Below are 17,662 nucleotides of genomic sequence, written 5' to 3'. Positions count from 1 at the left end.
TAGTACTAGCATTGTGGATCGATATCCCTGGGTTTAATAGGAATACAGGCATGGCTATAGTGTTGCCAGAACTTCAATATAGCAAAGAAATTCCCAGACCTATAGCGCTCCTACTGATCATGTTTAACCAGAACACCCAATTGGGGATTTAATCGCTGGTCGGGCAATTTGCTTTCAATGAAAAATTGACCTGGATAACAACAAAGGAAATATCGACTATTTCTGCTGGTTGCTCTCGAGATAAAAGTACTCACCATTGCCTACTTTTACTTAGTTTGACATTTTCGGAGCATCAATGGAAATAGGGTAAAACAAAACGGAAATTCTGACAAAACTATAACATATAGACCCACACGATGTGCTTTACAGAGGTGGGAAATATCTTTCTTTAGCAAACTATGTTAGTTTGAGACGCTAAAACATGAATTCCGTAAAAAGCTCGCAGGCGAATTCAAGGCCTATAAAAATCAAAAATATCACACTAAAAGACACAATATTTGATGCTTAATTTTAACACCAGGATTTTAAAAAAATGTATATCCAAGCACCAAGTTTTTAACTGACATTACTGAAGAAAAAAAAATTGCTTTATATTTGACCGAGAAAATTAATTTCATAGCAAAAAGGTGTATCTCTGAATTGTGCTGATTTTTACATGTATCGATCGACTTTTAGCGCGACTAAGCATTTCTAAAGAATTGGTTGTCCAGGCGGCAGACTGTATGATTTGTAGAATGAACTTTTGCAAAACACCAAAGTGTTATTTGTCAATAATAGGCCTATATTCATTCAGATTTAATGAAAATCGATTTTTTTTTTCTTCTTCGACCAACAATACCTCGTAGGCCTATAGGCCTACCCTTAAAGGAAGCTCGAGCTTCAGTTTGAGGATTTGCAATCAGACAGAAGGCCCTAAATCTGCAATTAGCTGAAACGTGTCATACGTTTAGATGTAGGCTTACAGGCCTACAAGTACAACCCTATAGAATGCAGAAATTGTTAAAATTTATAGGCCCTAGATACATGAAGGGTAGGCTATAGCTACATTTGTAGGCCTACCGGTAATTATTTTCTTTACTGCAGATGGGGCTTTCTTGGCCTAAATCCTAGAATTGTGTTTTGTATCAATTGTTTGGTTTTTACAGGGCATTGCCTGAAATATATAGGCCTGTTATGTTCTATATAAATAGTGATTAAAAGTCCAAAAACAAATTCTATTTCATATTACAAAATCCATCGTGACCCTAAGGCCGTATAAAATTAATGTTTTGGTTCTCGTCCAGAGGATTTTCATGAATTGATGAGGGAGGGAGGTGTTTTTTTGTGTTTTTTTGTTTTTTTCAATGTAAAATTAGCATTGTCAGTAGTTTTCGGTCTTCTCCAACAGTGCTCGAGGAAACGATGAGGCCTTTTTTTTTTTTTTTTCAAATGTGAGATTCTGAGGATAAACCCCTAGAGTACCACAAAAAGACTTGGAAGTGATGCTTGTTCTCTAATAAACTTATTTATATGTATGAAGATTTCATAAATCATTCCAAAGTCTAAACAAATTGAAAAATCTAAAAAAAATTAAAAAATCTGACAAATCCCAGAAATTGAGGAGGGAGGGGACGAGAACCAAAATATTAATTTTACACGGCCTAAGCTAGATTGAACAATATTTACAGAGTAAAAGACATCGAAAATTACAAATACAAAGTAGGCCTGTAGGCCTATAAACAACAATATAAAACTAAATAAGCATGGTAAAAGATGAAAAATAATTTTATACATTTATTTTATCTCGGAAATTTTACAGTGTCGTATAGGTACGCCGTAGATCTATACATGTACATAATACTAGAGAAAAAACTAGAGCCTACTAATTTTACTGGGGAGGCTACCAATTCTACCATGACCTAGATATGCCTATAAATTCCATTGCAATTTTAGATCATGTTTTATAGCTAGACATGCATGATATGAAAACAAGTAGGGGCCTACAGGCATCTTGGGCCTATGCATTGACATCTATCTGTATAGGCCTAGCTATTTTGCACGCACTAATTTCACGTGTATAGGCCTACAGATACACTCACATTATAGCATACACCCACAAAATACGGTATACATATTGCACATGATATACCTACCTATGAAGATCTCGTTGTACATGTGTAGTGCCAATGGTCCTGGTCGCAAAAACTTCAAACGTAGAACTCAAATAAACCTGAAACGTTTATCCAAAAACGAAAGTACAAGAAAATGCATCGTAAAAATAACAGCCCATCAGTGTCAGTATATTATTTTGTACACGCATAGGTAGAGTATACCAGGGGGATGACACTCTATTCACGTGGTTTCTTTTCCAACGCTAAAAGATTACGAATTTTGGTGGTTTGTAAATGAAAAGTGTCCGCACTATCGATTGATTACGTAACTGTTATGAATAATTTATTAGTTTTTCAATGCAATCGCCTCGACCCATTAATACATATTATCTGTATTTATCAAAGTACTTGGAATAGCAATCTGGTGAGTTCACTGAACTACGCCCAAATACTGATGGAGTTTTAATGGCGCTAATCCTCTCCATACACAGATGAACAAATACAATAGGAGAAGGTCAACACATATGACCTCCTATATGACATGTTATATGAGATGTACAACAACCTGAATATCATAAAGATCAGTGTTCGTTTGTGCATATGAACTGCATATTTACAATACTAAATATTACTCGTTATATATTATGTCAAATATTGGTATTATGACAACACGGTATATACATTGTATATAAAACGACTAATAGATCCTACTATCATGGCGTCAGGTCATTGGTTCATCATATCCCGTATGTTTCTTAAAATTCATTCATATTTGAGACAAATTTCTGTGCCCATTTTATAGGCGTACAGGTGGATCCGGGTTTTTTTGTCATTTTCATTTCTTTTTTGATGAAAGAATTAAGGTTTTCCACTGCACGGAGGCCACTATGTGATACTAATTTAATGCTATTTGTAAATGAATGCGGATTCCCGGTTGTTGTTTTTCCACAGTGTGACAACTGTCCACCCATCCAGACAACATCATCATATAATAAAACGTCTGTATTTTTACGATGAGTAAATATTAAACTGAACTTTGCCTTGGAACATTGTGTAAGACGGTGTATTAAGATATTGTGGGCGTCCTCAACATTATTATCCTCTTTGTATCCGTAAATGGCATGGCATAGACTGTGTGAATTCTATGAAGACTAGGGGCCTACTTATACATGGGGTCATATCCATGGACACAAGTAACGATAATTGACAACACGATACGCGACTGTATTTAGGGAGGCTAACCACTAATAATTAATAATGCCGGGTAGGGCCTACTCCTGGGCGACTCGTGTGGGCAAGGACGCTTAGGACGGTGACCAAATGAGTCTCAAATTTCACCGGGGAGGGGCACTCAAGTATGATAATGTAGGCCTATACGCATGTGTGGCCAACTTTCAGTTAAACACCCCCCTAAAACGAGTTTTACCCTACCAGCAAATTTAGGATCAATAGGCCTAAGCTAACTTAATACACTAAAGGAAGTTTTGGATGAGAAAACGGACATTTTGATGAGAAACGGCCAAAATGGTGAGAATTTAAATTTTCTCATTCTTTTGGATGAGAAACTTCCTGGTGTGTGTGTCAATCATTATTGTCTTATTAAAATCCGGGACTTTGGTTGACCTGTGCTAGACTCCAGCACATGTTAATGACGCAAAGACAGTTGTGGTAACACCATGGTCGCAGACCTGCAAAAAAGCTCAAAAACAGATAGTAATGAAACCAGTTTTTATTTTCCTTGCTCTAGCGAGTTCACAGAGAAGGTGTTTCTAGTACAATGCAGCGTCGGACTCTAGCTGAGAGCGTAGCCTGAGTCCAAACGGACTCCAAGAAGGGCTCTCCATACACAAATGAACAAACACAAGGAAAGTAGTCTCCTCCGTGACCAGCTTGATTTCGATGGAGCGAAACCAAATTGGCTGCAGAGGAGACGGGTAATTTTGCCATGCAAATGAGGTGAGTGCCCTCTCAAGAATAACTACTCTCTGAGTATACTGTGGCATGACCCCGTATTGTATAGATGCATTCTATTGTATAATTCAAGCATGAATGGATCTGATGAATACAATACTACGATGTGTTTATCTGTACACTGACTATAATAATAGATTACTGTGTGGACACAGTGTGCAGTGGAGGCGAGAGAAGGCGCCAGCATTGATTACCTATAAAAAAAATAGTGATGAGGTATATTTGGTGGCGCAATATTGACAATAAACTGGATGCCAGGCTTGCTGGATGCTGCTGGATGCAGACGCGCGACGGGATGTAAGCAGATGCAGCAGATGGGGACCGACAACAGGTGTGCTATAATGAGAGACAAAGATAAAAAGACTAGTTTGCGTCTGACGTCATCTGTCAATCAAACTCCGAGCACGGTTTGTTTACAAGTGTCGTGATGATATGAGTTGCTGAACACGGCGGTAAAACCCCCGGGGGGGGGGGGGCACTCCAACTTTGGAGGTGACGTGATGTAGGGCTGTTAAGACCCCCTTTTTCAGCATCGCTGTCACCCAAAGACCCCCTATTTTTCCATTTGATCTGTCACCCCAAAGACCCTTACAAGTTCAATTTGAACAGCAACTTTCATTTATCACTTTGTTAAAAAAAAAAAAAAAACAATGAAATTTGAAGCCATTTAGAACTAGAAATTCAATAAATAAATTAATTAATTAATTAATAATTAATTAATTAATTAATTAATTAATTAATTAATTAATTAATTAATTAATTAATTAATTATTAATTAATTAATTAATTAATCATTGTTTTTGTATGTTCATCCTTACTAAAGATCACCCGCAGAGATTCTATTACCTCCACGCGCACTGTGATTTGTTGAAACGCATCACGTGCAATAACTGCGTATTTTTACGTACGAGCATTTTAGTTTATAGAGATAGTATTTTCTATTTTAATAATTGGAAGCTGGTTGGCAACCGCAAAGTGATGGCATCCCGCTGGTATTTATGCTCATTGTCACTGCCATGACCCATGATCAAAATGTCATGTGGGATCGAGATGAAAAGTAAAGTTGCTTCCTTACAAAGAAGAAAAAAAAAAAGTTTCAAATGTTTATTTTGGAATGTTTGTAGTTTTAGTATCGTGATTTCATCCACAAGACTTCTTAAAATAATATCCAGCTTTTAATGAAATTAGAAATCCGCCATTAACGTAATTGCACTTTAATTATTAATAAAGTGGCCAGGGCAATGAACTTTATTATGGGATAGGCTTTAGTTTTACGACGGGAGTTCATAACAATTGGTAAGTTTTTAGCGGGTTCGCCGTCGGACAAGTTTAGAACTGCCAAGCTTTCGTCAGGAGTATAACTCTGACTTCCTAAAGACAAATTACCTAAGAATGAGACATGTAGTCCACCCCTTTACTGGTGGCTCTGAAAAGAACCGTTAACTGAAGACTGCCTCTTGTCAACCGAGAATAAGCAGACCTCGCCTATCTGCTGATGTAAAAGGTTTGGTGGCTCTGAAAAGCGCCGTTAACTGAAGACTGCCTCGTGTCAATAGAGAACAAGCAGACATCGCCTATCTGCTAATGTAAAAGGTTTGGTGGCTCTGAAAAGAGCCGTTTACTGAAGACTGCCCCTTGTTAACAGAGAACAAGCAAACCTCGCCTACCTGCTAAATTTAAAGGATTGGTGGCTCTGGAAAGAGCCGTTTACTGAAGACTGTCCATTGTCAACAGGGAACAAGCAAACCGAGTCGCATATCTGCTGATGCAACTACAGAGAGTTTGCAACAAAGTAGGTTGCCCCGTACCTCTTTGCATGATTTTTAAATAAATAGGCTGACCCTTGCCTATGTGGGCGATGATCATCGATTTAGGCCTACTTCAAATGATTATCCGCAGTATTTCAAATTTTGGCTACTGTATATAAGGATTTTTGTCTTTCAGGCAGCGATTCTACCATTTTCCTACAACAATCATACTTCTTCATTCTATATATTTAGCCTACTTCATTCACTCCACTGCAGGATGAAGGGCTCTTCGCCAATCCAAGTCTATTTTGAGCTATTCTCTGCAAATCAATCCACATTTTGTGCTGTTAATTCATCCCTCCATCTCCTATTTTGTCGGTTCTTTCGGTTAGGTGTCTAGGAGCCCAATCTGCGTATGTCCATCTGTTTCCATACCTCCTGCCCGGGACCTCCTGTCTGTGCATCTTACCCACGTCTATTTTGTTGATTTGACCATGTTGACGGTCAACATACTGCACTCCTGATTTCTGTCTAATGATGAATGCTCGAACCATATTTCGTACCATTCTCAAAAACTAACTTGGGCAGTTATCGTAGCAGGGTGACAGTTTGTTAGTGCCTTAAGTCTGTTAGTGTCTTCTCCAAACGCCAGGTGGTTTTCATGGACTCAACGCTGTCTTTCAGAGAACAGGTCAAATACACTGGTCAAAGACCTGCCTCTTCAAGGAAGAGAGGTGTCTCGACAGATGTAGTTGAGTGAGCCAAGCTACGCCCAATCCAGTGGGATTCTTCTCATTATATCCTCCTATGATTCATTGTTTCATTGTGGAGGATGATCTTCTTCCCTAGTGTAGTGTTTCCAAGTATTGTCCCATACACTGATAGATAGATACTTTGTAGTTTTGGCTGTTGTTGCTTGTCCGGCTTTAGTTTTCTTTGTAGCTCCCCTGTCTTGCTTGTGGTGTGACTTATATATTCGGCGGATCTGCGATGGGAGATATTCCCTGGCCAGGATTCCTTTGCCGCTCGAATCAATGTTTTTTAATGTTGCAGTGATCGTGAATAGCTTTTAGGGATATTGGATCTCCTGGGTAACACCTGTAAGGATTGCAAGCGATGAGTATCGTCCAGGTGAGTTTTTGCTGTGGGCTCTTTGTATATTGCTTTGATACTTCCCAACGATGTTTTGTCTAAGCTGGTATTTAATCATCTAGCAGCCGGCAAATGGAATGTGTCCAAGCGTGCAGTGATTAACACGATTGAATGCGCTACCCATTGGTGAAAGGTGAAATTATCAAAGTTCTGTCTGTTGGCGCTTCTTTTTCTTATATACGTGCATCCCTCAAATTAGAGTATTGTCGCACGGGCTTAACGTGTACAGTTTACCTACGTACGATCCTGGAACCTCAGGATTGATTGCAGACATCAGAACCGGGTTTGACCCTTCTTGTACACGGGACCAACTGCTTTACGCGACTTCCGAACCATGAGACGTCGCACACACACTCCCTACATCTGCAAATGCTATAAAGCAGTGTATGGGGGCGAGAAGATATTCTACAATTTATTCTGTATTAGTAACTGAACACAATTGTAGGATTTCCGACCTTATAGGAACATTTTGGGAGAGGAAGAGAACTTTCACCTAAGGCAAGCCCAAGGCTCGATTCCTCGCCGATAGTATTCTCATGTTCTCCCGGCCGACAGCACAACCGCTCGGCCATCTCGCCCTCTTTCGAATCCACGTGTCTCTATAAAAATAAAGCCGTATTTTATTATCATCATAGACTGACACTGAATTTTCTGAATGAGATGTCAGTGTCAGTGCGCAATACTTCAAAGTTTCGTATGTTGGCGCTGTTGAAGATTATCAACATAACCTCTAGCCGGTGCTCAATGTGGAACTCGTATCCATACTGAATGCTATACCTTTATTGATGCAGGATATATCCGTGACTTCATCACAATCAAGCCAAGCACCTTATGAAGTCGTGATTGTATTATACCTTTACAGCGGCGGGACCGCTAGTGGATAACTCAAGGGGTATCGGCGCGGCGCGGAACATAATATCGGTAATGCCAAAGCTGGTCAGACCGAAGTAGGGGAGGCGCATTATCCGTTTCCTCTAACCGCTTACACAAATTGCATCCTGAAGCATGTCGAGCATTACCTTAATTGGACAACACTGTTTGCCGTAACAGGAATATTTGTCGAAACATTCTCCGTTTGGAAAATTTCCAAATTCTCTCATTTTACAGAAGTGCTCAAATATGCCATTTCATTGCCACTGGATGATACTGACCTAGGACAATTTACGTCTAAACATGTTGAACCAAAAATCATAATGATTTGTCCTTTTACTCTTTGTTAAAGTAAATGTCCATTCATGCAGGCCAACCATCAAGATTCAGACGGGGATTTGGACACACTCGTAGAAGAATGGATCTCTTTAGTATTGTTAACATTATAATTAACGTTACCGCAATGGCATTAGGAATACCCGGCAATGCGCTCATTCTGTGTGCCTATTCCATGAAACAGTATCGTACGAGTGCTCATATATTCATCATGGGATTAGCGTTAGTAGATCTACTGATATGTCTACTGAGACCTCTGGATATATTTCTTAGCACTCCAAAAGGATTGGATTATGAGGATGATTACGACTACTGGTGTCGTGGTCAGCCAGTGATATTCTTTACTCTCAACCAGTGGTCAGTTTTTATCACGGCTGCTATTGCTGTTGACCGGTACGTTGTTGTTTGTCGGCCTCATAATCACGCTATTACACCGACGAGAGCGAAGATCATCATCGCAGTAAGTCTTCTGGTATCTTTTGTGGTGTACCTCCCGACAGCATTTCACACATATCGCGTTGATACATATGTATACGGCGGCTTATACTATATTGGTAAACAGTGCAACCCAACTATAGGACCGCTGTGGTTTTTGTGGTTGCAGAAAGTCATCGCGTATGCCTTTACTTTCACATCGCTCGGTTTGATGATTGTGCTTTATTCAAACGTCATCATCGAAGTCCGGAGAAGAACAAAGATCAGGCCTGCTGGACTCCCTGGAACGTCAGCTGGGCATTTCGCGGATGCAGGATCAACTATAATGGTTCCCATTAATTCTGCTAATAGTGGGGATTCTGAGCATGAACAGGGTCAAGATACCGCAGCAGGACAATCAGTCATTAGGCAGCAAGGTGGAGGTCCTGATATATCAGATGGCACTGCGATGGTAAGCAAGTTACCCAAGGACTCCGATCAAGCAAAACAGGCGGATAACAATCCCCGATGCAAGACTATTAGTGCAACTGTTGCGGGAAGGCCCGGAAACTCTACCGCAAGAGTCACGAAGGTTACTAGTGGTAGCGGAAAGACCACTAAGATGCTTTTGCTAACAACGGCGATTTTTGTATCTACCTACATCCCTGCATTGGTCTACTACTTGATTCCATACCATATTCTGTTTAACATGTACTTTAGTAACAGAAAATTACTGGCTCTGTTTTTTGTGATGAATAAAGCGTTCTTGTTTAATCACGCTATTAATCCATTTATATATGGTTTTATCAATAAGCGATTCAGAGAAGACTGCGCAAAAGTTATAAAACGTTTAAAATGTTATTGAAAGAAGTTTATAACATGTTGAACGTTCGTACAAAACATTGACATTGATTTACATACTACAAAACAGATATTTATATACCTTAATCAAATAATAATTGTTTATATAACGGAGTACATATACCTACACGCAATGTACCACGTACTGCATATCGTATCTCATGGCATTGGCATCCCACAGGGCTCAGTTCTAGTACCTTATATGTATGTTATCAATGGTAAAATTGAGTTGCTTGGGAGCGTCGATTATCGTTTAATGTCATCGCACGGGATATTGATTTTTTACTATTATCAAAATTAATGTACAGGTGGGAAGGTCAAACACTTTGCATCTTAAAATGTTATTCCTGCAGAAGGCAATATTACACTCGTGTATAGCAGGTGATATGATTTGCTACGATATCTACCGAACAACAAACGATAAAAATGTGGACAGATGTTTGAAAGCAAAATTAATTATATCATTATATATAATTCAAACATTTTGCTAGGCAAATCCAATGAAAAATGCAACCCACTACTTAAGCGTTCGCCGTCTGCGCTGGGCTTCATCATTGTTGATCACAGTGGTCACAGCTTTTATTGCGAAACTGCTTGTTGGCATTTCCCGGAAGTGATGATGTTTTTGTTTTCAGCAGTGGATCGAATAAGTGATCCAGGGACACGATACCATTATCAGTGCTTTGGCCCACGTTATGAGAATTTGTATTGCTTTCATTATAATTCTGAAGAATGCGTTTGATTCCTTATCAAGAATTGTTGCCCCTTTCCATTCTATGACGATGATTTTCTTAAGCAATGCGGTTAGTAATGGCATGGCTGATTTGTGCTGTCCTGAAGTTGATTCATTTCTGTTTGCTCTCGTGAATTTTCTTTCCGCTATTGTTGCAGAGTTCTTATGTTCTTTTAACTTTGTCCCAAACGGTCTTCCCGGCTCACCTACGTCCCAGCAAACACAAAACGTTTTCGACATCATTCGCAAAAGGTTATAAAAGGTTGTCAGAAAACGTTTAAATGTCGGGTTATGTAAAGGGTATATTAAGAGTATAAAACGTTTTCATAACCTTAAAAACATTTTTGATAATCTACTGCTCAGCAAACAAAAATGTTTTACAGAAAACGTTTAAATGTCGGGTTATATAAAGGGTATAAAAACGTTTTAATAACATTCCAAAAACATTCTTGAAAACTTGATACAAAACATTCGAAACAGAATGTTATTTGGGGGTTGAAAAAATATTTTGCGAAAAAGGTTTGCCCAAAATATTTGCACTAACGTTTTAAAAACGTTTTCATGACCTTTATATAACCCGACATTTAAATGTTATTAAAAGGTTTTGAAAGAAACATTTTAAGAACATTTCTGTGTTTGCTGGGTTCAAATATTTTAACATAATGTTATTTAAGTATTGACACAATATTTGGCAAAAATGTTTGTAAAAATAGTTTACAATAACATTTTTGAAAACATTTAAAAATATTGTTGTAGTGTGTTTTCATACAAAACGTTTTAAAACGTTATCATGACCTTTATATAACCCGACATTTTAATGTTATTAAAACGTTTTTACCTAAACCAAAATCCAAAATATAACTTATTTAAAACGTTTTTAAAACGTTTTTGTGTTTGCTGGGACGTATGACGTATGGCACACATTGTCACATAATGCGATCTACTATATACTGAAAACAAAAACAGCACCCCTTCCAGGATATGTCTAGCAGTTCATGATGCAGTCATGTCTACAGTAGAATTCATCTCGACCTTTGCAGGACTTAACCCCATTAAAAGCTATTAAACCAAGATAACACTCATTGAAACAGCTCAACTGATTAAATCGGATCTTCTCTGGCTGTGCACATGTGACTGTTTTCATGTGCGATATCGCAATAAAGTTTGTATTATAGCTTCAGTTGGGTAACCGATTATAAATGAAACGAAAGGAAACAATGGTATGTGTACTTTTGTTCACGAAATGAGACAATGGCGTGCTTTTTGTAAACCAGCATTCTTGAAAATGAGCAACATAATGATTGTTGACTTAACACGGTTTGGAAATAATTTCTTCATATTTTTGGTGTTATCTGTCGTTTACATATCCTTCCTAAAACACAAAAGTACGACCCTCTCCAAACACCTAAATTAGCTAAAAATTTAGGACATGTTACAAAACTATATTGTCTAGAATTTTAGAAGAGTACTTTTAATATTGGCCGGTTATTTTTCACACAGCGACGTTAACTAGGCAATGTACTATTACCTATAACATTAACTAAAACACCAAAGTACGAATATTTCCAAACATCTAAATTAGCTAAAAATTCAGGACATGTTAAAAACTATATTTTCTAGAACTTTAGAAGAGTACTTTTAATATTGGCCGGTTATTTTTCACACAGCGACGTTAACTAGTCATATCCCCATACTTATAACGTAGGGCTATTTGTAGAGGTCACGCGTCAATGGGAAAGAGCACTGTGTATTGTGTATAGGAAAACGGACAGTAACTGCAGTATGTTCGCACGAAAATCAGTGGACCAAGTCACTTGTGATCAAGCCGTCAGCCCTGACGGCGAAAGCTTTGGTCAGGGTCATCCCTTTCGCATAAGGGATTTGTTTGGACGCTTCGCCTTATACTTTTATTTGTTGGATTTGCCTAGCAAAATACTTGAATGATTTCATCTACAATCTTACTAATGCATCTATTTACTTAATGATATCATAATCCACATTATGCATGTAGTTCGCTTCGTATATAAACGATGATGTAATTAACACAAACTTGTAAAACGGCTGATACTTTGTAAGTTTTCTTCTTCTTTTTAATATTAATAGTATAATACAGTGATCTTATAGGAAATGAGTCAAGGAAGCCAATAATTGCATTTATATAAGTCTTGAGATAAGGCTAATAATAATATATAGCAAAAAGAAAGTTTTGGGTGTTTTTTCATGCACATGAAGAGTCGAATATCGAATTGCATTCTGAATACGAAGAATGTCATTCTGATATCAAATAATTTTGATTTTTTGAAATTCGCAATTTAATACACATTTTATGGCAAATCATTAAAAATTGATATTTTTGATATTTAACAGTAAACTTTATAAATCTGATGATTTATAATTAAAAGTGTATGTAGGTGGGATGAAAAGCCGACGATCAATTGAAAATTTTGACCTTTCGTATTGAAGATATGGATTTTTTTCCCAAAACACCAAAAAAAAATTAGGTCTTTTGGGAAAAAAATCCATATCTTCAATATGAAAGGTCAAAATTTTCAATTGATCGTCAACTTTTCCTCCTGCTACATACACTTTAAATATATCATTAGATTTATATAATTTACTTCGAGGACTGTTATATATCAAAATTTGAAAAATATCAAATTTTTATAATTTGTCATTAATTTGTATTATATTGTGATTTAAAAAAAATGAAAATTATTGGATATCAGAAAGACATGCTTCGTATTCAGAATGCAATTCGATAGGTCTGAGGTGCTCTCATGTCCCACAAAAAATACTGTCGATAATAAAATTCAAGAAATGCATTGTGTGTCCTTGGTTTATTGGACTTCCTAAGAGGCATTATTATTTTTCCTGTACTATTGCCATAATGTGGCTTTATTACCTTTGGAGACTTAATACAGTGTGACATTAAAGTATATCTATTTTTACCTTGAGATATTTCTTTATGTTTATCATATTTTATATTGATTTTTAAAAGCAATATTTCAATTTGACTGACCCGTAAGTGGTTTTGTCTTTCCTTTCAATAAGTTAAATTATTGCTCCAGTGGTTTGAATATTCACTAGTATACGCCGTCAAAGTTATGTAATAATCGGATTAACTATTTAGATAAATCGCCCTGCACTACAAGCAGATTGCATTCATCAACTGTGTATGTCTACAATCATAGATTGAATATAATATCGCTCTTTTCAAAGACACTAATCTTACAGGTGCGAGTGATTGATTAGCATTTTCTTTGACATCTATGATTCAATGCATAGGTACCTTGTAGTGCAGGGCGATATATTAAAAATTGTATTCATCTATGGTAATTAATCATATTACATCATCACTTCGACGGCGAATAGTAGGTTATGTACATCAATTCCGTGACCGTGAGAGCGAAGAGGATTTGTCTTCAATGAAGGTTAAATATAACATATTAACCCTCCAAACCCCTGGAGGAAATATGGGCTAACTCCGGGGGAGGGGAGGGGAGGGTCCACAAGACAGGGGTCCATACGTACATCATCCCCTTCCCTCCAAAGTTGATGCACGTAAGTGTATTTTGGACCCACTACATCACTATTTGACCATTTTAGGTTTAAAAGTGCAAATGAATGAATGAAATGAATGAATGAATAAATGGATGAAATGAACGAATGAATGAATGAATGAATTAGTTAATTAAATAATTAATTAATTTATTTATTTATTAATTAATTAATTAATTAATTTATTTATTTATTAATTTATGTATTTATTTATTTATTTATTTATTTATTTATTAACTAACTAACTAACTAACTAACTAACTAACTAACTAACTAACTAACTAACTAACTAACTAACTAACTAACTAACTAACTAATTAATTAATTAATTAATGTGTTTATTTATTTATTTATTTAATTATTGGCTTTAAAGATGTCTAAAAATTTAGCGTGCTCAGCTGGAGCTGCAGAAGGAGGCGAGAGGGTGTGTGGTGAGAGATGGGAGGGAGGGGGGAGGAGAGAGAGGAGAGAGAGAGAGATGAAGAGGCGAGTGAATACACAAACAATGACAAGTTAGAGTGAAAGTGATTGTGTTCGATTGATTGTAACAATGGTAAATATAATTTATCCCCAATATTTTGCCAGGGGATGATCCATACAACCACCCCCCAAATGTTGACACCTGAATATGGGTTTCTGACCAAATTAACCTCATATTTGCCCATTTTGCTCAATAGCTGGAGTGGTGCTAGTTTGAGAGATACTTGAATTAAGATCACGCATTTTAGTGCTTGTGATTCATTTTGACCTTAATAATGCTGATGCACCTAACTAGTTATCTTAGGCGTGATAAGTCGAGCTGGTTTGTAGCTGAAACTACAGGGTGAGTCAAAAAAAGTGCAAAAGAGCAAAGAATCGATATTTATGTAAGAACCAAGTTGAACTTTCCCATTATTGTAAGTTTCTATAAATTACACACTGAATAGTCACCTTCTAAAGTATTATTTTGATAGGCCTAAGTCCTTTTGCTGCGATACCCAATTTCATCATTTGTCCACGAGGTACCGCGTATTTTGAATGAAAGCACACAATGCACGATAAAGGCACCAGCTCTGAAACTGACTTTAACTTATATAAGGTTGATTTTCGCGTTATTTTAATTTCTTTTTTTCTGTTCAAACAAACTTTCTAACGTTACGTTTTTTTTTGGCTGCTTCGACCAACAATACCCTGTCTACCCTTAAGGCAATAGATACAAAATTAGCTCGAGCTTTCGATCGACCATCGATGCTTGTTACTGTCCATTGTAATTTGATGCTAAATTTTGCTAGTACGCGACAGGCGTGTCTTCTTTCCCCTGCTTAAAATTATGATTAAGCATCATTAATTTGATATCGTGCGCTAGTAGCTGGTAATGTTTGAATGTTTATTTCCCAGTGTCCGATGCGTAAGCCTCTTCCCGTACTTGTTACTCACAGGCACACATTTTACAATTTGAATATCCGAGGTATTGAATACATTAATTATGTACTTAATACAATTGGACCATGTCGAGTGGCATTTTAAGGGTAACTAAAACTAGGAATTGTTGGTTATGCAGCCCCAAATTGTTTTTGTTTATTTTCATTATCTAAATCAATAGGGCCTATATTATTGAAAAATAACACTTTGATGTTTGCAAAAGTTTATTCTACAAATCATTGACTTTGAAAAAAGGAGCTCATGTTTGTGCGGTAAAGTTACGTTCAACACATTTACTATAGAAATGTCCAAGTATAGTTTTGGTCCCAATATGGACTGACTTTGTTAAGTTAAGGGCTGGGGTATGAACGTTTGGACAGTATTTATTTTGGGACATTAGAGCACATCAGACATATCGAATTGCATTCTGAATACGAAGAATGTCATTCTGATATCAAATAATTTTGATTTTTTGAAATTCGCAATTTAATACACATTTTATGGCAAATCATTAAAATTGATATTTTGATATTTAACAGTAAACTTTATAAATCTGATGATTTATAATTAAAGTGTATGTAGGTGGGATGAAAAGCCGACGATCAATTGAAAATTTTGACCTTTCGTATTGAAGATATGGATTTTTTTCCCAAAACACCAAAAAAAATTAGGTCTTTTGGGAAAAAATCCATATCTTCAATATGAAAGGTCAAAATTTTCAATTGATCAACTTTTTCCTCCCTGCTACATACACTTTAAGAATATATCATTAGATTTATATAATTTACTTCGAGGACTGTTATATATCAAAATTTGAAAAATATCAAATTTTTATAATTTGTCATTAATTTGTATTATATTGTGATTTAAAAAAATGAAAATTATTTGATATCAGAAAGACATGCTTCGTATTCAGAATGCAATTCGATAGGTCTGAGGTGCTCTCATGTCCCACAAAAAATACTGTCGATAATAAAATTCAAGAAATGCATTGTGTGTCCTTGGTTTATTGGACTTCCTAAGAGGCATTATTATTTTTCCTGTACTATTGCCATAATGTGGCTTTATTACCTTTGGAGACTTAATACAGTGTGACATTAAAGTATATCTATTTTTACCTTGAGATATTTCTTTATGTTTATCATATTTTATATTGATTTTTAAAAGCAATATTTCAATTTGACTGACCCGTAAGTGGTTTTGTCTTTCCTTTCCAATAAGTTAAATTATTGCTCCAGTGGTTTGAATATTCACTAGTATACGCCGTCAAAGTTATGTAATAATCGGATTAACTATTTAGATAAATCGCCCTGCACTACAAGCAGATTGCATTCATCAACTGTGTATGTCTACAATCATAGATTGAATATAATATCGCTCTTTTCAAAGACACTAATCTTACAGGTGCGAGTGATTGATTAGCATTTTCTTTGACATCTATGATTCAATGCATAGGTACCTTGTAGTGCAGGGCGATATATTAAAAAATTGTATTCATCTATGGTAATTAATCATATTACATCATCACTTCGACGGCGAATAGTAGGTTATGTACATCAATTCCGTGACCGTGAGAGCGAAGAGGATTTGTCTTCAATGAAGGTTAAATATAACATATTAACCCTCCAAACCCCTGGAGGAAATATGGGCTAACTCCGGGGGAGGGGAGGGGAGGGTCCACAAGACAGGGGTCCATACGTACATCATCCCCTTCCCTCCAAAGTTGATGCACGTAAGTGTATTTTGGACCCACTACATCACTATTTGACCATTTTAGGTTTAAAAGTGCAAATGAATGAATGAAATGAATGAATGAATAAATGGATGAAATGAACGAATGAATGAATGAATGAATTAGTTAATTAAATAATTAATTTATTTATTTATTTATTAATTAATTAATTAATTAATTTATTAATTTATTAATTTATGTATTTATTTATTTATTTATTTATTTATTTATTTATTAACTAACTAACTAACTAACTAACTAACTAACTAACTAACTAACTAACTAACTAACTAACTAACTAACTAACTAACTAATTAATTAATTAATTAATGTGTTTATTTATTTATTTATTTAATTATTGGCTTTAAAGATGTCTAAAAAATTTAGCGTGCTCAGCTGGAGCTGCAGAAGGAGGCGAGAGAGGGTGTGTGGTGAGAGATGGGAGGGAGGGGAGGGGGAGGAGAGAGAGGGAAGAGAGAGAGAGATGAAGAGGCGAGTGAATACACAAACAATGACAAGTTAGAGTGAAAGTGATTGTGTTCGATTGATTGTAACAATGGTAAATATAATTTATCCCCCAATATTTTGCCAGGGGGATGATCCATACAATCACCCCCCCCCCCCAAATGTTGACACCTGAATATGGGTTTCTGACCAAATTAACCTCATATTTGCCCATTTTGCTCAATAGCTGGAGTGGTGCTAGTTTGAGAGATACTTGAATTAAGATCACGCATTTTAGTGCTTGTGATTCATTTTTGACCTTAATAATGCTGATGCACCTAACTAGTTATCT

At 36.4% G+C, this 17,662-nt stretch overlaps 2 protein-coding genes across 2 annotated transcripts in view; one reads left to right on the top strand and one right to left on the bottom strand.

The window, feature by feature from the left end:
* The window catches only part of LOC140162785 (integrin beta-5-like), a 58,511-nt gene extending 56,205 nt beyond the window's left edge, over positions 1 to 2,306 (bottom strand). The window contains exon 1 of the mRNA XM_072186084.1: positions 2,133 to 2,306. The gene's annotated coding sequence lies outside the window, so the exon portion shown is untranslated. The remainder of the gene's footprint in view (positions 1 to 2,132) is intronic.
* Positions 2,307 to 8,294: 5,988 nt separating this feature from the next.
* Positions 8,295 to 9,446, top strand: LOC140161820 (uncharacterized). The gene has a single exon (XM_072185117.1). The coding sequence runs from the start codon at positions 8,295 to 8,297 to the stop codon at positions 9,444 to 9,446; it is 1,152 nt and encodes a 383-aa protein (XP_072041218.1).
* Positions 9,447 to 17,662: the final 8,216 nt, after the last annotated feature.

The sequence above is a fragment of the Amphiura filiformis genome, chromosome 10 (genome assembly GCF_039555335.1).
Source record: "Amphiura filiformis chromosome 10, Afil_fr2py, whole genome shotgun sequence".
NCBI classification, from domain to species: Eukaryota; Metazoa; Echinodermata; class Ophiuroidea; order Amphilepidida; family Amphiuridae; genus Amphiura; species Amphiura filiformis.
The sequence above is the reverse complement of the archived record's forward strand: the minus strand, read 5'-3'. Positions and strand labels throughout refer to the sequence as shown.